This window comes from Numida meleagris, chromosome 2 (genome assembly GCF_002078875.1).
Source record: "Numida meleagris isolate 19003 breed g44 Domestic line chromosome 2, NumMel1.0, whole genome shotgun sequence".
Taxonomy (NCBI): domain Eukaryota; kingdom Metazoa; phylum Chordata; class Aves; order Galliformes; family Numididae; genus Numida; species Numida meleagris.
Genome location: NC_034410.1, coordinates 95876074 through 95899621, shown reverse-complemented (window position 1 = coordinate 95899621; position 23548 = coordinate 95876074). Strand labels below are relative to the sequence as shown.

General features: G+C 43.0%; 1 protein-coding gene across 2 annotated transcripts in view; it reads left to right on the top strand.

The window, feature by feature from the left end:
• Positions 1–22320, top strand: part of GNAL (G protein subunit alpha L) — a 95272-nt gene extending 72952 nt beyond the window's left edge. For both annotated transcript variants that reach the window (XM_021388709.1, XM_021388710.1), the window contains 7 exons: positions 8457–8511; positions 10749–10822; positions 12394–12452; positions 12702–12822; positions 13643–13773; positions 15356–15423; positions 20664–22320. In XM_021388709.1, coding sequence (XP_021244384.1) covers positions 8485–8511; positions 10749–10822; positions 12394–12452; positions 12702–12822; positions 13643–13773; positions 15356–15423; positions 20664–20810 — 627 coding nt within the window. In that variant the 5' untranslated portion in view covers positions 8457–8484 and the 3' untranslated portion in view covers positions 20811–22320. The remainder of the gene's footprint in view (positions 1–8456; positions 8512–10748; positions 10823–12393; positions 12453–12701; positions 12823–13642; positions 13774–15355; positions 15424–20663) is intronic.

Genomic DNA, 23548 nt, shown 5'->3' with positions numbered 1-23548 from the left:
TGCATTCTGGCATATGGCATGAACAAGCTGGGGAAGAGCAGGCTTTGTGTCCTTCCCGTCGAAGATCTCTGTGAGAGGTTACCACGCCTCTCATACTCAGCAAAAAGGAAAACAAAAGGTCTGTACCTGAGCAGTGGTTCTTTTGGCTGTTTTGGGTTAAAAACGCTCTGGAACTACTAAAAGGAAGGATGTCTGTTCTTGTCATTCTTCTAAGACCTTTTTTTAAAATTTTTTTCCTGTTAATTTTTCTTGCCTTTTCAGTAACTCTGAGAATATGCAGGTGAACCATGCAGCACACACTGAAGGGCTGCTCATAGAGTTTGCATCCAGTCTGTCCTTCACACAAGGTAAAGGCATGAGGGTGCAGAGTTAGAGCTGGGACAAGAAATAATGACTGCAGAAGACAAATGACCTGCCGCTGCACCTCATTAACTGGAAAAAGTAAAAATAAATTTTACTGAGTGCTCTGCAGGATCTGCATTTACACCTCTGTTCTCACTCTCTGGAAGCTAGACACCTTCCTGACTTTTCTGTGAAGAGAATTTTTCAGTTTTCTTAGCTTTTAGAGTGATGGACTTCACATCTTGTATGTAGCCCTAGAAAGCTGCTTCTCTAGTAGATGGATGGGTATTGGGAGCCCTTGCATTCCTTTAATTTTAGGCGTCTGTAGGAACTTCAGATCCTGTCTATCTCTTGGAGTCTCTAATACATCCTCATGAGAACTGGTGCTGTGATCCAAATGTTAAACCTTGGAACTAATGCCAGTCCTCCTGCTCAACCCCAGTACTTACCAGCTATGTCAGTTCTCTGGGTCAAGTCAACACTTACGCTTACCTTTTGCACAGGATTTTAACACATTGTTCCTCTCACATGTCACAAACAGATCTGAAAAGAATAATAAGCATGCTTGTGTTTCTCCTGGTCAGGAGCATTCACCACTCTGAAGAGCTCACGTTTCTTCATCTGGGTTTTCTGGAGGCTATTAACATCCTCTTTTTAGACATCTGGTGTGACTTTTAGATGTGATACCTCTTGGCAGCAAGTTCTCTTGCATTGAGCTTGGACTGGTGCCACAGGTAAACTCAAACTTCTTGTGACTTCCTTTTGTGGCTTCTTGTGTTTGGGGATTTTCTGCTTTCTCTTTTATCACCTCCTATGGAAAACTCTGGTCAAACTGGTTTTTCCTTTCTGACAGTCACCATAGCAGACTTATTATTCCAAACCACTTCCATTGGAGTAAGCAATGTTTAATTTCCAGCAAGCAGCACTCTATCTAGCCTGGATTTGGCATTCTTCAGGGCTCATGGCACTTGGTGGATTTCATATATCCATAGTGTGACAAATTTTAAAAACAAAACCATCAACCAGAGTGTGTAACTTGCACTGAAATAATTTTTCCATATCGTAGCAGCAAAGCTTGCAAATAACAGGGAAAGCTGTATTTGCAATACCCTGTGAAAATAAACATTGCTAACTTTTGACATCCTGTTGCAACCTTTTGGTGTAAAGTTGGTACTTGTGAATCTGACGCATTTGACAGCTCCAAAGATGGTCAAGGCTTGTAGTTTGGCTTTCTTTAATAGAAAAGTCAAATTTATTTTTGAAGAACTTAGCTTAAGTGGCAGAGGTGAGATGTTCTATGTGCTTTAGTTAGCAGGACTAACAAGTGGAAACAAGGTTTTGATGTATCATTATCTGTAAAGGTAGATTTTCCAGATTCTCATGGAACCGTTGCGTTCTGCCCATACAGTTGTTTAATTCAGATAGTTGATAAAGTGATTACAATCTGTCAAATATCAGCTCACAAAGCAGTCAGGATCCATATCTCTCCAGATAATGCAATGTGATCTTTCTGTTCTCAGGTTATTATCTCTTGGTCCTCTGTTCAAGATTGCACTTAAAATTACAGAACGTGCTCTGTACAACATTTATGTTAGAGAACTAAAATCTGTCTGTATAGGTATATCAGTGTACATATAAAGATGATGAGCCTGAGACTGTCCTCTCAGAATGAAGAAGAAATTTGGTGAATTCAAGCCAACATGAATGCAGTTAGGAAGGTCTGCCTGTGTCAGTCTAAGCCTTTTTTTATTGGTGCTTCATTCTTGATTTGTGTTTTGCAGCAGCTCATCCGCTTGCACCTCTGGGAATAAAATGTCTGATCACACGCAGTAGAAAAATATTGTCCTTTGTAAAATAAATAAATAAGTAACCTTTCCTCTTCCATCTCTCTGTGCCCCTCTTCATCTGTCTCTCTGAGATCCCGCATAACAGAAGCTGCAGATGATGAGTCTCGTTTCTGCTGGAGCCTGTTAACCTTTCTGTGTGAATGACTGTTTTCCAGATTGAAGTCTTAGCCAATGTTTATGTTAAGAAGAGGGTTAATGATGATCCCCATAGGCCTCTCGCTCAAAAAGCAAAAACATCTGCTAAGCCAAATAGTGGTTAGTTTGCTAAATTTAGAAGGAAAAAATGCATTTCCCAAAATTCACACTGCTTCTTAACAAATTTAGGGAACAGGGGTGGCAAGCGGTTATGGAAGTCATACTGTTCATTCATTTATGAATTTAGTTCATATTTTTTCAATTAAAAAAAACCTAGATTGCTGTTATTAAGCAGAAGGAAGGTACTAAACATATATCTGAAACGTTTAATGTAGCTGAGGTTTCCATGTATTTGTTTAGGTTGGTAGTTGGACGTGTGCCAAAGCCTGCAAAGTCTTTTTGTAGAGATACTCTGCAGTACGTATTGAAAAAAGACTATTCAGCAGCTGAGAAACTGAGACTGAAATGAATATCTGCTAGGAAACTCAACTAAGCCAGAAGCATTCTTTCACAGAATTTATCCATCTTTCTTTATCCTCATCAAACTTGAATCTGACTGCTGCCAGCCATCTGACTTGTGGGGGAAAGAGTCACCTGCTGAATTGTGATGAGCTTTTGGTTGCGATAGTCGTGACTGACGGTTGTGTCTTTGTCTTTCATGTCTCAGCTGAAGTCATCATCTGTGAATTGGGTTTAAACTAGAGCTCTCCTGCTTCTTGAGACTAGTGTGATAGAGCTTCTCATGTTGTAGCCCATTTGTTGCAACAGCTGTTCTTGCTCTGAGGACACATCTTGAAAAACCAGGTGTCCCAAGCAGCCATGTGCTGCTTATGTACTGATCACATGTGGCAGCTAAGCAGCCATCCTTTACATGGTTTCCACTGGTATCATGAGCTGCAGGTGGAGGGCTGGAGGAGGTTTTAAGGCACAAATCCTTCTAAACTGAAGAACTTCTTTACGGCAAGGGTAACAGAGCGCTGGAACAGGCTGCTCAGAGAGGTTGTCGAGTCTCCTGCTCTGGAGGTACTCAAGACCCACCTGGATGCCTTCCTGTGCAACCTGCAGTAGGGAAATGCTTTAGCAGGGGTTGGGCTGGGTGATCTCCAGAGGTCCCTTCCAACCGCTATGGCTCTGCAGCTCTGTGAAATTCAGAACTTCAGTGCTCGAGTGCCGTGCCCACAGAGGCCTCACTCAGCATCAGGCCGCGGCCTGCTAGGCAACAGGCAGGGAGCTGGGCGAGCAGATGCTGCCCTCTGCAGTCTCTCTCCTCTCTGCTCCTCAGCCCCAGCATGCATGCGGTTTGACGGCTTTCTTTTCCATGCCCATTTTTCAATCTCCCTTCCCACCCACAGGAGAGGCTGAAGAGACGGTTATAGCGTGATAATGTCGGTATTGAAATAGGGAGAAGAGGGAAGTCCTGGGAAACCAGTGCTCTTAGAAGATGCCAAAAATACATGTCAATCAATACCGATATGTAAATCTCTAGACTTTATAAATAAATACAGAATTTCACTAGCGTCTTCAGTGTTTGCACTGGCTATTTTTCTGCATCAGCTTAAGCAGCAATTGCTCATTGAGAATTAGACCAAAGATGTATGATCCAGAGTGAATTCAGAACAGCTCTCAGCCCCCTGCGCTCCTGCCTTGCAAGTGCTTGCTGCTGCACATGTCCTCAGGGGTGACAGCCACAAAGCAGCCTGCAAGGGGCGAGGGAGAACACTCTGCTACTACATAGGAGCTGTATTTAAAGCATAGTGCCTGTTTGCATTTGACGGGAAAATCCTCACCTATTAAATGTTAGCAATGTCTTTTGATATCTTCAGTAAATGACTTAGGAAAATTAATCCTTTAGGGGTTAGAATTATATTGGAGGCTATTTTCATTATATCTTTCTCAGGAACCAGGAAGCATATCAGAATAATGTGAGGTTGCTTGAAACCCAGCTGCGGAGCCAAAGGTATCCTCCAAACTAGAAATCCATAATTTCCTATTTTTAAATACTGCACGAGGCACTAACAAGGTTGTAATCCCTTAGCTGATTAATACATGTATATAAACATTAAGATCTTGATTTTGACACTGATTTCTTTAGCGGGAAAAAGAAAAAGAAAAGAGAGGGGGTCAGTTTCAGCTCCCTAGAGATCAGGGATAAGTTCTCATTGTGAAATACCTAGCTCACATGCAAGTTATCACAATCCAAAGATAGCAGAATTCAAAGTCTTGGTCTTGCGTGGCTTCATATCGTAGGTTATGGTGCTTCTGCTGGTTTGGGGGCCTGGCTGAGGAGTTTGCAGAGCCTTCTGTGGTCCTTCAGAAGTAGAAAGCTTGCAGACTCCAACCACTTAACCTGAGGATAACTTCGAGATCCTTCATTCTGACAGCTTCAAGCTACAGTGTTAAAATTTTACCTTTTTCCAGGATTTTGGCATAGGTTTGATTTCTTGTTTTCCACAGCAATTTTTTTTATGCACTACCTTTGAAATGCTAGGGAGAGAACAGAAAAAAAATGGCTGAGTTAGAAAAAGATTTATTAAAATGTGTAGTTCATTGTATTGATAGGCTGTTTAGCATTTCATCTTTCCAATTCTTTGAATGTCAAAATACAGTTATAAATAGAGCATGGTTTTTTGTGTCTGTAATATTATTCTCAAGACATGATTTGCTTTTAATTATGATTTCGTGGGGTCAGAATATCTGTACAGAACCTTGTAGTGATTTACCCGGTGAGAAAAAGATTTTCATGTACGATTACCTCCTCTTTATTCGTGCATTTATGAATCCTTTTTTCAGAAATTCTTATATAGCTGCTAATGCTGCTCAAATTGCCGTGATTTTTAAAGAGAATAATGCGTATTGATAGTTCCCACATGCACTGGCAGGCACATCTAAAACCTGTACTTTTGTGTTCACAGCTTGCATAATATAAAATGTAGAGATTGCTTGTCAAACTAAGTGTCAGCTGAGTTTCCTAGGAAACTCACTGAAGATATTTATAAAACTACAGATCAGCTTAATAATAGCTATAATAATGTCAGTAGCTCGTGATTGTTGTTTTTTTAACTTTATCAGTCCGTTTTTCTTTTGCTTTAATTTGTTGGCAAACCAAACTGCTGCATTTCCAAACAGACCTTCCTTAACGCTATCTTCATTTATTAAAAAAAAAAGCGATCTGGGCTCTTCAGGTAATACAGACCAACCTACAGCAAAATTAAGAAGAACCTAAATGTCCTACTTGTTATCAATGCAACAAAATAAAACCACAACTGTGAAGCAGAATACAAATATTAAATTATGTAATAGATGCATTCACACTTGAGTTGAATGCCTGAGTTTAAAGTTCATTGCACTTACATGCAAAACAGTTCTTGCAGTTATCATCAGTATTGAGTACAGTTTTCTATAGAAAATGCATAAGTAGAAGACCTGTCAGTATTGGGAAAAGATGTAGTTCTGTCAAAATAATTCTATCCTTGAGCTGAAAAAAACATGAGCTAAAAAGAGAGAATCGATGGTGCTGGTGTCCGTTTTTACTCCCCTCTCTGCTATCGTGTTTTCCTCATGCCAATCCTTTGAGCGGAAATTGAGGAATCATCGTATCTTAAGCACTTTAAATTGAGTTTTTCGTCATGTAAATTTGCTAGGGTATATATATCTATATATAAGAGTGTATATTACACCAGAACGTAATTATTAAAGGCATTTAGAATTGGTAGAAATGAATGTTCTTTAGAAGAAAAATATTATTGTTTTCACGTTTTATTACAGTAATGAGTCTGAAGCTAATTTGTTTAATAATGAACTACTGACTCTTTGTCTCCTCTGGAATCCATTACTTGTACTTACTATATAAATTTGCCTGTCAGAGCTATATTTTGATACTGTGCTACTTAGCCAAGTAAGGAGCTTCTATGAAGGATGTTCAAGAACTGATTTCCCTTCAAGAAGGTCCAGAGTCAACAAAATTCATTGCGCATTCAGTGTACTTCCAAAAGAAATCCTAGGAAACCATCACACACCAGAAAAGTTAATGTTAAGTAAACCTAAGAAATTCTGCCCAGTGGTCAAGTGTTGATTTACTGGGTGCCAGCGATACCACTTGCAGCCTGATAGAGCAGATAGCATTTAGAACCCTGTAAATCACTGCCTTAAACATTTCAGTATAGATGACATGTGGCCAGTGGCCTTAGAAGCATAAAACATCACAGCTGTCTAAACTGATCTTTTTTTAAGCACATGTTGTTGAACAGAGCTGTCTGTTACCTGTGGTATTCTCAGTAAGGATGTTTGAAACATATTCTTCTACTTGGCTGGCAGTTTCTAAATGGAACATGACTTAGGCCAATGCCAAGGACATAAGTGCCAATGCTAACAACCAGTAATGGTTCTGAAATGCTAGTGCAGGGGGGAGAGATGTGCACTGGCACTAAGTACCAAATTACTTAATCATTTTGGATCGATGCTACCAACATGACCTTGGTGTTGAAGAGTCAAGATGCGATTTATCTATCAGCTCTGGCAGTAATGTTTCTGCAAGGAAAACACTGGTTTATTTAGTCAAGTGGGATTTGGAATGGGTCGTGTTTATGTACAAACACTTGCCTCTGCCCACAATATTAACCATATCAGTTGATAGACTGGACAGAAAACATTGGGACAGATTTGGAGAATGCTGCCCAAACAGCTTTGCTAAGGACAGTGCCTACTTGTTGAGGAAGAGGTTCAGCTTGGAGGCATTTTTAATGGGGATGGGGTTCCATCTTTTTTTCATCTTCTTGTGTGCTCTGAGCTTGAGACTTGCTTGGTGTTCTCAAGGCCATGAAAACATTTGAGAAGGTTTTGCCTGAATGCAACTGCTTCCTCATGGTGATCATAGCTATAAAGATGTACTTCTATATCTTCACATAAGCTTGTGGTTGCTTTTGATGGGTGAGGAATAAAAAGTAAAAAGATTATTTTTCTTTCAAGTTTATTCAGGATAATTTTGTAATTAGGCACCCCTTGTATTGTGCTGAACAAGCTGTTTTTAAACACAGTCTTTTAACATCACACCTTGATAATCCAGGCTGTACGTACTGGATTTTTTTTTCCTGTTGTAGCAGTGGGGGTTCAAAAAGGAAAAACAGTATAAGTAAATATATATGCGACATATTTTCTTTTCCTTTCAGTTAGTATCCGTGGGAAAGTACTATGAGAAATACAGTCAGGCTTTTAGAGAGGTATGTTTTCAACTGGTCCGTGTGTGTGACCCTGGTGTTAGCAGTGACTCACATTGCCAGGCAAGAGTTCACTGCTTTTTCCTTCTTTCCCACTGCAATTAAATAAATTCCACATGCACACCCTAGTAAAATCGGCAAAAAAAAAACTTGCCAGTTGATAAAGGAATTGTGATAATACTGTAGAAGGATGAGTCAGTCAGTGGGATATTCACTGCCAAATACCAAATAACAATGCTGAAATTCAAGAAAGCTTCCAAGCCATCCAGGCAGTCAGGGAAGATGAGCCATCTGGGCTCACACAGAATCTAAGAAATGGGTGAAAGTGAGGGAGGAGAACCTGCCTATTTTAGCTCTGCATATAAAATTCCATTTTTATATCCTCGTTATTGCTGTTCTAACATGTTATAGGCAAGAATTAAAGCTTGAAAAGATCTTCAAAATCATTGGAGAATGTGGTCCCCCTTTTTTTCTAGCTCCCTTTCCTCTTGCTCACCGTATGCATTTTACTGGGTTTTGGCAGGAGTAAGGAGTCAGACTAGTTAACCTCCATGTCCTACAGTGTTGTTTTCAAGTTCTTAAACTTTAGTTGCAGTGTTGAAGGGAAACAATAGATAAATGTATTATTTTTTCAGTGGACCTCTAAAATTGTGACATTTTACTGCATTTGGTCTGCCAGTGAGTACTGCCTAACGGTAAGTGTAAAAGCACTGTACTGAAGCAGTGCCTGGGTAAAAAGCTGTTTGGCTCAGAAATTAGAACCTCAAGCAACGTAAGTAAGGCACTGGCCTCATACCTTTACCATTTGACTTTTTACTTTACAGCTGAAATCTAAACTGGAAAAGGTACTGAAAATGTGCTATACTAGACAGGGTTTTGTGTCTAAGTGTATCTAAGTGCATGTTTATTTATCTTCCAGCTTTTTAGAAAGAATCGACAGCGTCAGCATGGATGACTACACACCCACAGATCAGGTTAGTGTAATTAATGACATAGGGGCTGAACCATGACACCCATTTGTACAGATTCTTTGTGTAATTCAGTTTAATCCCAGCAGCAGCTGAAATGCAGCAAACCACATAATAACAAAATGCAGTCTAGCAGTTTAAATAATGGATGTTAAAGAAGAAGAAGCTTTTCAATGTTGTAAGCTTGTGCTTTACTGTTGCTACATGTAGGTCCGTGATTCCTGTAATACATCTGTTATTTCTCCTTGCTTTCCATTCTGTGTCCCACAAACAAAGCAAACAGAAAACATAAATGTAGAAGCCCACAGTTCCCATCACCAGCCCTCACTACACAGAAACAGTGTTGTATTTCAGTGATGGAAACCAAGAGGGAGAGGTGTCCACTGTCCAAATTCAGGGGGAGCACCAGCCACAGCAGCAGACCTCAGGGCTACTCTGTGTGCATGCAGACACCTTTTCTCCAGCCTGTGCCTGCCTCCTGCAGGCAGGATAGTTTTCTGTTTAAGCCTTACTTGCAGGACGGTGCACTTGTCACATTGAGATACAGCTGCGCACACACATCTATGATGTTTGTATAAGCTTTTGGTTGCTGATTTACAAAATTTTGGACATAGTCACATGAGTTTTTTCCAGATGTCTTGATAGATCTTGATACAGTGCTCTAATGACAAAACCATGTGGGAAATTTAAAGCTGAAACAGCGCAGCCTTGGAGTAAGATGGGGCTTAGGTGGGGTGCATGGCTGCAGGTCGCCTCCATCATCTGGCTTCCCTGAGCTCAGGTTTCCTTGGCAAGTTATCTCTTCAGCAAACATTCCAAGGCTGTTACTGCTCAGTGCCAGTGTCCCAGTGCCATCCAGTAGTCTCAGTCAGGATTGTGGGCCATGTGATAAACTGCAAATACATATAGAAGAAGAGAATCCTACACTGGATAATTCAGTCTATCTACTCAAGGTGTATAATGAGGGGTGCTCGTTAAAAATAATAATCGTTAATTCTCATTCTGTAATCAGAAACTGAAATTCAGAGAAATATAGTGACATGCCAGAGATCAGACAGGGAGGCATGTGGGGCAGAACTACCTTCAGACCTAGTTAAGGTCTATAACCACAAGCCTGTCCTATTACAGTGACAGGTATCCTGAATTAGAAGGCAATAAAAAGCAAAAGTCACGTAGTCAACCTGATATAGAACGAATTATTAAAGCCCTCCATACATTTTCAAACGAAAGTAGTTGTATTGAGATTTACTCCATGTAGACCTCATGGTCTGTCTTTAGCATCAGTATCACTCTGCTGAAGGGAGACGTCAGCGAAGCGAAGCCTCGTTTTTCCTTTTGTTATTTATGGTAGTGTTGCCGTGTTTGTTCTTGCAGGGTCTTTCTCTACCTTGAGCAGTCGTTCATCACGGGAGGATTTGGCTGTGGCTTCATTATTTAGCTGTCTCAGAATTTTTTTCCTGATGTTTCCTTTGGGAAGAAATGTCCTGTGTCTCCAGAGGTCAGAAAAGGCCTTTGGTAGTTGGCAGGCAGAAAACATCTGCTCCAGCAGCAGTGCTGGGTAGTCAAGGTTAAAAAACTGCAGGTGATGGTGATGGCACAGGGTGAGCCAGTTGCTTGAGATGTGCACCATAAATTGCTTTCGCCTACCTCCTTTGAGAACCTAGGAAATCATTTTTTTTTAATTATTAGAAAATGTTATTTAAGTTATAAGGTACTGCTAGCCTGAAAAATAAGAAAGAAATGCCAGATTTCCCTGCAACCTAAATTCTGCTCCCCTGTGCATTGTAATAGAGCTTTAATTACTTAGTCATAAGCTATTATTTCGATAGGATTCCTGTCTCATTCAGTACAAAAGAGGGCAGAATTAATGTTGCCTGGGCAACTGTAAATCTGGAGTTTTCTTATAGTTGAGTACTTGACTTTACAACGTGGACAGTGTATTTTTCTTAGTTTTATGTAACTTCAGAATTCATTATCGACGTCACATATAAAATTGTGTGACAATAATAGATTTCAGTGTGCACTAAAGAGAACACGTATATGGTATTCACGAGCTTTATTCAAATACAATATTTGTGTATCTACTGTGTCAGAATGGACAAATACAGGTACACCAACAGGTCTGATTGAACCCTAATTAAATTGAATGTGTATTTTCACAGGAAATTCTATAGCATGCATTTAGAAACAAGATTAGGATAGAAAAGAATGTCACTAACCAGCTTCCATGTTCTCATTTTCAGGACCTATTACGATGCAGAGTTTTGACATCAGGGATTTTTGAAACAAGGTTTCAAGTAGATAAAGTAAATTTCCAGTAAGTTTATTAGTAATGATTTATGAATGTTTTACTAATCTTTCACAACTTAGTTCAGATGTCTGTTTTCATGTCTTCTTGGCATAATTGGGCGTAGGGTGGATGTCAGGGTTGTTTGGTTTAGTTGGGGTTTTTTAGCTGTTTCCATAGATGCCAGTGAAGTAAAAGGTGATACTAGTACTGTATTAGTGCTGCTCTGATGCGAGGCTGTATTTACTAACTCATTCATTTAGATAGTGCTGTCAACTCATACTTTTGGGATAAGATCTCGCAGAACTCGGTGTCATGCCTCAAGCCAAAGTTTGAACACTGAGACAGAGAGTGTCTTGCTCATTCTTTCTTCTTCTGGAGAGCTGCAAGCTCTGTGTTGTGCTGCGTCTCTGTTAAGGTACTGCCAGGCTACCTCCACACTGGTTCTCCTGCAAAAAGGTGACAGTGCTGATGGGGGACAAGCTCCCTTTGTGTCCTCCTCTTTGAACACATGTACTCTCTCTACCGCACTTCAAAAGATGATGAAACCTGTGTTTGTTCACAATACAGTAGCCCCAACGATCTATGCCATGTGCATTTCTGCACACCACAAAGGCCAGCGCTTTTCTCATTGTATGGATTCAGCAGTGTTCTTGCACCTGGGTGGTGGCAACTCCCACTGTCAGTACAAGCTTTGGGACAAAAGGATAGACCACAGCCCTGCCAAAAAGGACTTGGGGGTACTGGTGGATGGCAAGCTGGACTTGAGCCAGCTATGTGCCCTTGCAGCCCAGAAAGCCAACTGCATCCTGGGCTGCATCAAAAGAAACGTGGCCAGCAGGGCGAGGGAGGTGATCCTGCCCCTCTGCTCTGCGCTGGTGAGACCTCACCTGGAGTACTGTGTTCAGCTGTGAAGTCCTCAGTACAGGAGAGACATGCACCTGTTGGAGCACGTCCAGAGGAGGGCCACAAAAATGATCTGAGGTTTAGAACACCTGTACTACAAGGATGGGCTGAGAGAGCTGGGGCTGTTCAGCCTGGAGAAAAGAAGGCTCCAGGGAGACCTGAGCCTTTCAGTATCTAAAGGGGGCTGTAAGAAAGGAGATCTTTAGCAGAGTCTGTTGTAATAGGACAAGGGTAAATGGTTTCAAACTAAAAGAGATTTAGATTGGATATAAGGAGAGAGTTTCTTACAGTGGGGGCGGTGAGGCACTGGAACAGGTTGCCCAGAGACGTGGTGGGTGCCCTGTCCCTGGTGACACTCAAGGTCAGGCTGGATGGGGCACTGAGCAACCTGACCTAGCTGCAGGTGTCCCTGTTTGTTGCAGGGGAGTTGGACTAGGTGACTTTTAAAGGTCCCTTTCAACTCAAACCATTCTATGATTCAGTGATTCTCCCTGGGGGAGCAAGGCAGGTGGAGTCGGGCAGTGCTCTGGCATGCAGCGCAGCAGCTGCAGAGCTCTTTTCCCTTCAGGCAGTATTTTACTGCTGCTGTCCTCGAAGCTGCCAGATTCATAAACTGAACCCTTGTGCTGCATGCATGCTTCATGTGACTTCCCTAATGCACATGAGTGACATAACATCCTATGGCTTTTTAACAGCATGTTTGATGTAGGTGGCCAGAGAGATGAGAGAAGAAAATGGATCCAATGCTTTAACGGTAAGTAAAAATGTTCCACGTTTTTATTTAGAATTTGCTTTGTGCAGTGCAAGCAGCTTAGTATTTGTATTGTTTTACTTATGCTGAGAACACAGTGTGTCACTAATACAGAAGTCTAACATCATGAATACTTTCTTGAGGCCTTTGGGGCAATAGGGGAGTAACAGCAGTATTACCGTGAGGAATATGTGCTGGGATAACAGAAACTTCCTTTCTCTCTCCCCTCTTCCTTCTGTGTGCTTTGTCCAGATGTCACGGCTATAATCTTTGTTGTGGCTTGCAGCAGCTACAACATGGTAATAAGGGAAGACAATAACACAAACAGACTACGGGAATCCCTGGACCTTTTCAAAAGTATCTGGAATAATAGGTAAAATACACCTCTTTTCTTCTCCCACTGCAAATTCAGCTACGTTCCAACTCCTTACAAATTTGGATTCCTTCTAGCACATGGTCAGACTGACTGTTCAGAAAATGCCCAAGGCAGGGCCAGGCCATGGGGTATTACCCACAATGGCCAGAGTGACGCGTGGATACGTAACCAAATAGTGACACGAATCTGCTCCTAGTGGAGAATAAGTAACGACAATACACAGGATAAGGTAATTAAAAGTTTCTAGCACGCAGCTCTTAGGATGCTCTACTCTGAAAGGTGACTGATGGTAAAGTGAGGAAAAACACTAAGCCAGGTCCCAAAGGTACATTATCACAGTGATGGTTAAGCACTCACTGGGTAAGAAGAGAGATTATTTACTTTTGATTCATCAGATGTCATACAAGCCATCTTAACAGACAGCGCCTTTGTGTGGATGAACTATTAGTGAAGACAGAGCAGTTTTCCAGCCTTTGTCTCTTGGTTCAGCAAAACCCAATGAAGTAGACAGGAATGTCAAATTTTAGGAACTGTTATCATTTTCCAAAGTTAATATCAGAAGTCTAGTGTAGAAAATGATGTTTTAAGACTGTTCATTTCAGTGATACCTACTGGGGATTTTAGAAGTGTGTGCACAGATCTTATATCTATCAGCACAGGTAATAATTGAAATAATAATTTTAGTTCCTTTTGTTTTCTGTTAACCATGTCCTAAATAGCACGTACAGGGGCAACCCATAAATTTTTCGTTGATGTGATATGTTTCCTTTGATAAAAGTGCGAGAGATAACCCAAGCATTTGGTTTGTTTTTGACAGGTGGTTACGGACCATTTCTATCATTTTGTTCTTGAATAAACAGGACATGCTGGCTGAAAAAGTCTTGGCAGGAAAATCAAAAATTGAAGATTACTTTCCTGAATACGCGCATTACACTGTACCTGAGGATGGTAAGATTTTTACCACATGAGGGATTTGGCTAGCTGGGTTTGCCCGTTCCATAGCTCGTCTCTCTGTCTCATAAACACAGACGCAAAGTCACAGATGCACACATTGTTGATCAACGTGTGCAAGGTCAGGCAGCCGCTCCACCCTGTGCTGCCCATGCTGCTGGGTGTGGGATCGGTGGGTGCCGAGGGCGTAGCACATGACCTGGCACCACCCAGGCTCAGGGGGCTCTGGGTGCTGGGGGGGCTGGGGGGTCTGGCAGAGACCTGGCTTACATCCTCCTTTCCCCTTCAACAGCAGCTTAGGTTATAGAAGTGGAGATAATGATGAGGTGTGTGCACCTTCCATTCAGGCTGAAACGTCGAGAGTCTGATAATGAGTTTCAAGTGCAGAGGATAAATAAAGTTTCTCAAAATCTGAGTTAGCCAGGCACTAGTTTTATAACCCTAAGGGCTTCAGAAATCTTCGGTCACTGTCACACAAATCTTTCTCTACCAAGCACAGACCCCATAAGAACTGAGAGTTTGGGTAAATTATTAAAACAAACATTTTCCATAGTAAGCAAGTTACCAGAATAAAGTAGCTCTTCATTTTTCTCAGCAGGATTTCACAGTGGATATCCTGAGTGACCCAGAATATCCACACGTGAAGCAGCTCTCTGTCTTTAACCCATGGTTGCTCATTTATTCCCTAATTTTAGACAATGTTATTTGAGGACAGCAGCACTGAACTCTTAAGATGCCGCTGGTTATGCAGCTGCTCTCTGTTTACCCCTGCTGCTCCAGATAAGAGTAGAAAATACTTCCATACTCAGATAAATTCTGTCCTTTATCATATTATGCTTATAAGCATTTGATGTGGTATCTTAGTCAAGGAGAAACCACACCAAAGGGAAGTGAATAGGTTATCTCTTCCCTGCACTGTTTAATTTTCACACTTAGGGTAAATACAGAGGTAGATAGAGATGACTTAACCTGCTGACGGACAGTACCACCTAATGAGTCTCCTGTTGAACAAGATTTTAATCTAGGACCCTTGTATATTTAAGTGGCAATACATCTAAGTATTCTGCTTACTTGGGGCCTGGAAAAAAAAAACACATTTTTTAAAAGCATTTGTAATGCTGTGGCATTTCTCCAAGTGTAATCTTGCACTGGCCATTTTTAAACCCAAATTCCTGCCTTCAGAATCTTTGTTCCAGAGGTGCTCTCATGTTGCACAAGCCAAAGAGCTGTTCTTCTAGTCATATTTTCTGATAAAGATAAATCTCAATTCTCACTTCTTTTGGTACCTATTGGAACAAACTTACAGATGTGAGTAAGCCTCTTCATGTGTGAGCAATGACACTTGCAAAAACGTTGGCAATTTTCAAGTCCCTAAGAGATACTAGGTGCTTAGAAGTTTATTTCAGATTCTACAGTACCCTTCCATTTTAGAATTGTGTATCCAGAGTCTCCTGTGGATATTCAGTATTTTAATTTGTGTATCAAGGGACTGCTTCCTCCTCACTATATCTTTTATTATGAAAAAGAGAGAATTATTTGCCCTTCCTGTTTCTCATCTAACTTATTTTTAATTGAACAGCAACACCAGATGCAGGAGAAGACCCCAAAGTCACAAGAGCCAAGTTCTTCATCCGAGATGAGTTCTTAGTGAGTAATTTTGATCTTATGTATGATCCTGTCATAGGAAATACTGGCAGATGGCATCGTTTATTTAGGGAAAACTGACGAGGTTTTTCAGAAAGCTAGAAGGAGAGGGGAGTGTCTGGCAATTCCCTAATTCTTTTCAGCTGCCCATCTTGCAGAGCTTTCTCCAGTGCTTGCACATTTTTTTGCCCATTTATTGTAAAGTCACCTGCTTCCTATCTGTCTCACGGACACAAGCGATTGTCAGTCACGCAATCACAGCTTCCTACCAGAACCAGGGGGCTTCATCCAAAATAACTCGTGTCTTCAGTCATACCAAGTCAATCCAGCCAAGTAGGATCGGAGACCAGAACTAAGGCTTAGAACTTTAAATCTTGCCCTACTTACAGAAACTGTATGGAGGTGTTCGAGAGAACAAGTTAAATCATTAAAACAAAGATTTTTGAAGTCATTATGCATTTCAAAGTATTGTTAGGATTTATAGCTGTTGAATCAACAGCAAAGAAAGAAGCAATTAACTATGTTCACACTTTGGGGATTTCCATTCACTGCCTTAACCTTCCAGATTATGAGGAAAACCATCAGATTGCACTGTACTGAATAAGAGTTACCAAAAAAAGAACACTGTGAGCCAGATCTCTCTACTGTAGTGCCAAAATGCTGTGAAGCAGATGACACTGAGGGTGTCCAGTTCGGAAGGAGAGTCCAAGAGAACCGGATTACAGGAAAACTGAGGCAAGACACCTCACCTTTTTGTTTCTTCGTTATGCAGGGAAACACACGGGCAAGATGCTCACCTTTGATGAGTCACATGCACTGTACAAAGGAGGCCACCTCTAAACCAAGCAGAGAGGGAAGGGGGTGTGGGCTTTGCAACCACATGAAAAGCCAGCTATACGTCTGCAGAGGCCCTTGGCAGACACAGGTTTTGGGTGCAGGGTAAGAGTTTGGGCTGGGCCCAGCACCTGCCAGCAGCAGACAGCTTGCCCTCATTCCCCCAGGTGCTGCAGGCCTGGCAGAGAGTGTCTCCTTCATAAGGAATTCTCAGGTGTCTCTCTCCTGGCTTTGTGCTTTGTATTTTTCAACGTGACGTAGTCATTTAACATTGCTTTAAACTTTGCACCTGTTTGAAAGGGAAGTCTTGTGAGTGAGGCATTTCTGGTCGGACGTGTGGTCTGAAGAGCCTGTGTGCACCCTTCTTAATGCTGGCAGCCAGAGACAGATGTTGGTGCTCAAGACAAGCAGAGATGGCCCTGTGACTGGAGGGACAGGGAGAAACAACCCAGCACACAGACTGGGGAGCAGGGCAGTCCTCAGCCAGGTGGAAGGAAGAGGTGTTCATTTTCAGCCTGCGGCCTTCTTGGCCCTGCTGTGTACAATTCTGTCCAAGTCTTTTCATTTGTGACCTTGTCTTGCCCTGTTATGTTTTCAACCATGACTCAAAGGAGTCTGATTTTACTCCTTTATTATCATTTTTATCCTGGGAAGCAGGTGTGTGCAAGGCAGGGATTTATGTCAAAATCATAATTGCTTCAAGATCCTGAAGCTCTCCTTCAGCTCACCGGGCTGTAGATACGCATGCTCTTGTGCTCCAGGTAAATTTAAAACAAATAATTTGAATAAAAGAGGATAAATATAAAAAGCTCTGTAACAAATTCAGCTACAAGGTAGTATGTGAGCATGAGGAAGGCAAAATACATTGGCTGCCAGTTTTGGAATCAGTGTGGCCGCCTGTGGCATCCACTGGCTTCAGTGGGAGGTTGGCTGTGTTGTGCCAGTAGAACTGGAGCCATTAATTTTTAACCAGGGAAAATGCTGGGTGCGGCCTGGCAGGAAGCTCACCTCTGCTGCAGGGCTGCCCATTAGCTCTGCTCTCAGCAGCAGTGTTTTCTCTAGGGCAGCTCTCACTGCTTGCCTCACTGGTGTGGCAACTCCCGTTGCAGGAAACGTGCTTTATAGGAAATTCCCCTTCCTTCTGACGTGGGCAGAGGGCACAGGAGCATCCTTTCCCCTCGCATGCTCTTCATCTCTCATTGTTCAGAATCCTCCCTATCCCACCTTCATTGTTTTGTACACAGGATTCTCCATCTGCTGATGTTTTAACACACCACCAGGATGAAGGCAACCCCTGTTAAATCAGGGGCACGGATGCTCCGATTCATTCTGGTTTTTAAAAAGCTGTGTTCTGGAGCTGCAGGAGCTGCTGTTCAAAGGCAGTGTCTGAGCTCAAATAGAACGCTTGTCTCCTCGCTGGAAACTGTCATCACCACCCCTAGATGTCACACATCCTAAAATGAGCGAGCTGCCAGGGCACAAAGACTACAGTCTTCGAAATTGATACTTTCACCAGGTATCACCAGAGCAGTGATGCATAGGAGTAGCTGTGCAAGATAAGCACAAGCAAGCACTTAGTGAACAAACAATTACTTTAGTGAAACACAAGGAAAAGACTGAACGTTATTGGATTGGTAGTTTGGGTCTGAACACCATCTTGCTTCCTTCCAGCAAACAGCTGCTGGAAGCACACCACACAGAGATGCCGTTGTGCTCGTTGCAGTGTGCTGAGATCATGCTGCTTGAGGGGAACTGCCTGGAGGAGGAGGGAAGCACAGCAGCAGCTAGAGGCTGCGGGAATAGGTGGAGCTCAGTGCAGAGGGGTCGAGCATCGCTGCAACCACTCAGAGCAGGCCTCCAGGCCCAAGTTAGGAATGGCAGTGAATGGAGTTAAATCCAGCTGGTCACCAGTCACTAGTGGTGTTCCACAAGGACCAGTACTGGGGCCTGTCCTGTTTAATACCTTTAATGATGGTATAGATGAGGGAGTTGAGTGTACTCTCAGACCTGCACTTTGGTCACAGCAACCCTGTGCATCGCTACAGGCCTGGGGATGGAAAGCTGCACAGAGGAAAAGGATCTGGGGGTGTTAGCTGACAGCCAGCTGCAGGTGAGCCAGCAGTGTGCCCAGGTGGCCAAGAAGGCCAACGGCATCCTGGCTTGTATCAGAAATAGTGCAGCCAGCGGGAGCAGGGAGGTGAGTGTCCCTCTGTACTCAGCACTAGAGAGGCCGCACCTCAAGTACCATGTTCAGTTTTGTGCCCCTCACTGTAAGAAAGAGATCGAGGCCCTGGAGCGTGTTCAGAGGAGGGCAGCAAAGCTGTGAGGAGTCTGGAGCACAAGTCTTAGGGGGAGCGGCTGAGGGAGCTGGGATTGTTCAGTCTGGAGAAGAGGAGGCTCGGGGGAGACCTTATCGCTCTCTACAATGACCTGAAGGGAGGTTGTGGTGAGGTGGGGGCCAGCCTCTTCTCCCAGGTAACAGCAATAAGACAAGAGAGAATGGCCTCAAGTTGTGCCAGGGGAGGTTCCGGGTGGATATCGGGGAAAATTTCTTCTCCGTAAGAGTGGTGAGGCACTGGAACAGGCTGCCCAAGGAGGAGCTGGAGTCACCATCCCTGGGGGTGAAACACGTGACGTGGCACTGAGGGACATTGTTAGTGTGCATGGTGGTGGTAGACTGATGGTTGGACTGGAAGATCTTAGAGGTCTTCTCCAAACTCAAAACTCAAATGTTTCTATGATTCTAAGAACAGCAATAGTTGAAGGCGGGCTGGCCATCATTTTAGGGCAACTTTTCTTCTTTTTCCTCCAACAAAAAAAATCTAGTAGCTGGACTCCTTACTGCATTTGAGTGGCATTTTACCACTTTCATGTAGATCTACAAGGGAAAAAAAAGAGAAAAGCCAATGACACATTAAAAACAGAAGCACTGATACACTGTTAGTGTTTCTGTAATAGCACCATTGTTGATTTCCGTGCATGACATTGTCTGTTCAGCGCTAAGAGTCTGGTTACCCCCAGAGTTACAAGGTGGTAATCTCCCCGAACATCTCTGGCAGGTCTGGAAGCCTGTATCCTGCAGGTGGAAAAGCAGAATTGACATTTTAATTGAGTTTTGGAATTTTGCCACCATTTATGTAATTCGTATAACTTTTCCATTTCATTTTTGTTTAGTGTACTCCAGATATGGTCTGAACAACTGACCCATCAACTGAATAGAGTATTAAACTTGTATTTCTCATTAGGGTAATCCATGAGCTAGGTATTAAGTAAGTGTAGCGTAGTAAGATGAAAATATTGTTCAGTATAGTTTAGAAGCCCTCAGTGTAGAATGTCTCCTGTTTCCTGCAAATCTCTGCAACTTCTTATTGATCTAATTATGTAAATGATTGCTTCTAAATGTCAGTCGTTTTGCATATCTGGCTGTACGTATTTAAAAGGCCTCTCCCACACGTAAAACAAATCTCTGTGTTACGATACAGAGGGAAAAAGCTTTGCCCAGATAGAAAAAAAGCATTGCCTTTTTTTGCTTAGCCATTGTAACTTGTAACAACATTCAGGAAGGATTTACCAAAAGGATTATCCCAAGAACCGAGCTTTGTCTTTTATGCATTTCTATGCATAGTCTTCAAGACATATGATCCAGAATGGATTTACATCTGTCAGTCAGTCTGTCCTACAGTGGCACGGAACAAAATTAGGATTTTGAACATATTGTAAGATCCTGGGGCATTCTAACAAGATAACCAGAGATCTGGTTAATGTTGGAGTTTTGGTTAGCAGCCTGAAGGGTTGTGGGGCAGTGAACATGTAGCTCCCAGTTGTTTGATACGTGCTGGCTCTGGAACTCAGCCGCTGTCCTGGGAATTCCAGCGTGCTCCGGGCTCAGCAGTGACACCGAGTCTTTATAGAATCATAGAATGGCCTGGGTTGAAAAGGACTTCAAAGATCTTTGAGTTTCAACCCTCCTGCTGAGTGCAGGGTTGCCAGCCACTAGACCAGGCCGCCCAGAGCCACGTCCAGCCTTGGAGTCTTCAGGAGTTCAAAAATGGGCCACATAATGGCACCACAAAAAAAAAAAGAGGAGAGAGAAAAGAATTGCTAGGGTAGACAGTGGCAGGATACAGTGCTGCCCACAGCACAAGTTCACTGTATGGTGATGAACAAAGTACCAGTACGCTGATCCCGTAATATCACCCGTAACTCTTTTTCTCTCCATTTCAACTTTGTGATTCATTTTGGAACACCCCAAAGTCCTTCCTTCCTTTTTTTTTTTTTCATTTGTTAGGCGTATGCGCCATTTCCCAGGTTTTGGGTCTCCAGTAAGGCCGCGGGTCGCTGGGAGGGGAAGCTGGTGGGGAGCAGCCCCCCGCAGCACCACTAACCCTTCTGCATGCCTGTTTCCGCAGAGGATAAGCACGGCGAGCGGAGACGGCCGGCACTACTGCTACCCGCACTTCACGTGCGCCGTGGACACAGAGAACATCCGCAGAGTTTTCAACGACTGCAGGGACATCATCCAGAGGATGCACCTCCGCCAGTACGAACTCTTGTGAGGGGATCGCCGTGGAACCTGTGGTTTTAAATTCTTTGCTCCTTACTCTTTCTCTTGATGCTACCCCACACAGGGTGGAAGAATATACTATAGAAATGTCAGTCTCTTCACTTGGTTTACTTTAATTATTTAACCTTAAAGCCGATTTGAAGCGAGTTTGGGTTGGTTTTCCTTCATGCTTTTTGGGACTATTTTTGTGCTTTATTTTGACATGCCACTTCTTCGTCATTCCACTAAGCCCTTTGGCTACCTCTGTTCCCTCGGGTTTTGTTGTTGTAAGCGAGCGCGACCCGCGGCGCGTTGCGGCGGGTCGGTGCCAGTTCGGAGCGGGATGTTGGCCGGACGACGCTAAGTCGCGGCGCTCCCTCTGTGTGGGTTTCCTTTTTAACACGACATTGAAGAGTACTTGATGGGTGAAAAAGATTAATGCACTTTGTATCAGGTTATTAAATACTGTCGAGGAAGTAGACACACAATGTAGCAGCACCACAATATTTATTACTCCGTCACAGTTTTTAGCGTTTCTGAGTTGCAGGTCAACTGATACGGTGACCTCCTCTTTTAAGCCGTTACTGGCACGGGAAGTAGAGTAGATACTGAGAGGAATAGTGAAGACAAAGCAATTTCTCTGGGGTTCCGGAGCTCAGCGTCTCTGCGCGCCTCGGGCGTCTGAATCACAGCTCCTTTTCAGCCTGTCGCATCTAGGCAGAAAATTGACCGCCCTCACTTACGTTGTTTGTGCTGTCCACAAATGATCCTTTTCGTTCCGATCATTCTTGGACAACGGTCCTCTCCCTATATATATTTTTTTGTTTTACTGCTGGTTTATTATATTGTACAGACTGTAAAATGTAATATTATTTTGTACAACTTTATTGAAGAAAAATACTTGTAGAAGATCTTTGTGCCTTGATTATGGCTGTACCTGTAAAATGAGCTAAGATGTAAGTATGTTTTTGATTGCGCTGTACAGCTTGATGTCAACCTTACCTGCAGCAGTGACTGGAGGTAAGAACTTTATCTGTAGAGTTTAGGGGTTTTTTTCCGGTTTATATAAAAATGCTCTTTAGTATAAAAATTATAAATTATGCAAATTAACCACTTACCTTTCCCAGTGAGGTGTTACCGTCACCGGATGTTGCAGCAAACATGCCTTTCTCTTTCGAAGTCTCAGCTTTAAAACATTGGAATTCATTCGAGTGTCCAAATCGCAACCTGGTGTTGTTTTAATGGGAGCCGAGGATTTAGTATTATTTTTTTCCTTTCTATTTAGAAAATACGTTCGGTAATTCTTCGGTCGTTCATAGAACTTCACAATGGCACAGAGCGATTGTGAACGTGCAAAGCACCATTCTGTAGAGCTCTTCGATCTTTGTACCAACAGCGGCTTTCATTGTGCAAGTAAATAGCGAGAAAGAAGACAAAAAGTTGTATCGACCCTCGTGTCTGGCCTAAGAGAATTACGAGATGACATTTTTATTTCTCTTTTAATAAAGAGACACGTCAGAAAATGGTTTTATTTTAAATATTGTAGAATCAAAACGTGTGAATATTTCTCAAACTTGAATAATTTATGCAAATGACATTCTCAAAAACAAGTTGTGGTACAGTACAATATATAAAAGCAAGAATTGCTGTAGCAATAAGGCATGTCCTTTTTAGTAACTATAACACTGCTTTATATTTTATACATAGGTGTTTTCTGTCTGTGACTATATACTTTTCCTGTGTCCAAGATAACCTGTACAAATGTCTAAAATTACAGTTGCAATAACGGAAACCTAGCGAAGTGTTAGACTACATTACTTCACAGACTTGTTTGACCACACTTGGACCGTTCCCACCCCTCGTTTTAAAGTCAGGGAGAGGTTAAGAGCTGACACGTTCCCGACGCTGGCCTACAACTTGGCGGTTCCATCGAGGTTTTGCTGTAAGCATTGCTGGTGGTTAGAAACCCCCGCCACCGCCTCTTGAAGTCAAGTCAGACTGCGGCCCAGCGCGGTCCTTGTTTCTATTTGATGACAAACAACCCCGTTTTAGACGTGATAATATGACCGTCTTCTCTTCTCAGAAACGTGTAGATTTTAATACGTGCAAGTCGAGTCACCAGATATTTCCCAGAAAGCGAAGGGCTGGGTGGACTGAGCTAGTCAGTAAAATCCCTGAATGCGGAGATTCTCTCGCTCCCCGCGCCAAAGAAAGTACCGGGACAAGTAAGACGAGCAGCCCCTGCCCCGAGAGCTGCCTAGCAGCCCAGCAGGGCTCAGCAGGAGCACCGCTCCCTGTGGCAGAGCCCTCTGCTTTGCCGGGGTGGGCAGGGAGACACGGTGAGGTCTGTCGCACCCGCTGCCACGTGGGGGGAGGCTCCTCGCAGCTGCCACCTCCCCAGCACGGAGCCGCTGCAGTTCGCAGCGGGACGCTACAAAACGCCGAGAGCCGGCGGCCCTGCGGGAGCCTGGGACAAGGGGCGCACCTGCCCCTAGCGCCTGCCTGCAGCTGGGGGTCGAGGCACAGGGCAATGTTCCTGCAGCTGTATTTGACCTTCCTTCTTGCAGAGCAGCAGCCGGAGGGCCCCTCACCACACAGATCTCTGGGATGCAATAGGGCCCTCTTTTTTAAGCCCATCATAGCACATCTTTTTAAAAACAGCAGCTTGAGGTGTCACCCTACTTTTGTTTTAAGCAGGTTTCAGGTGTTGTACCAGCAAACTGGATCTGCGAGGCTTCTTCCTGTTGCTGT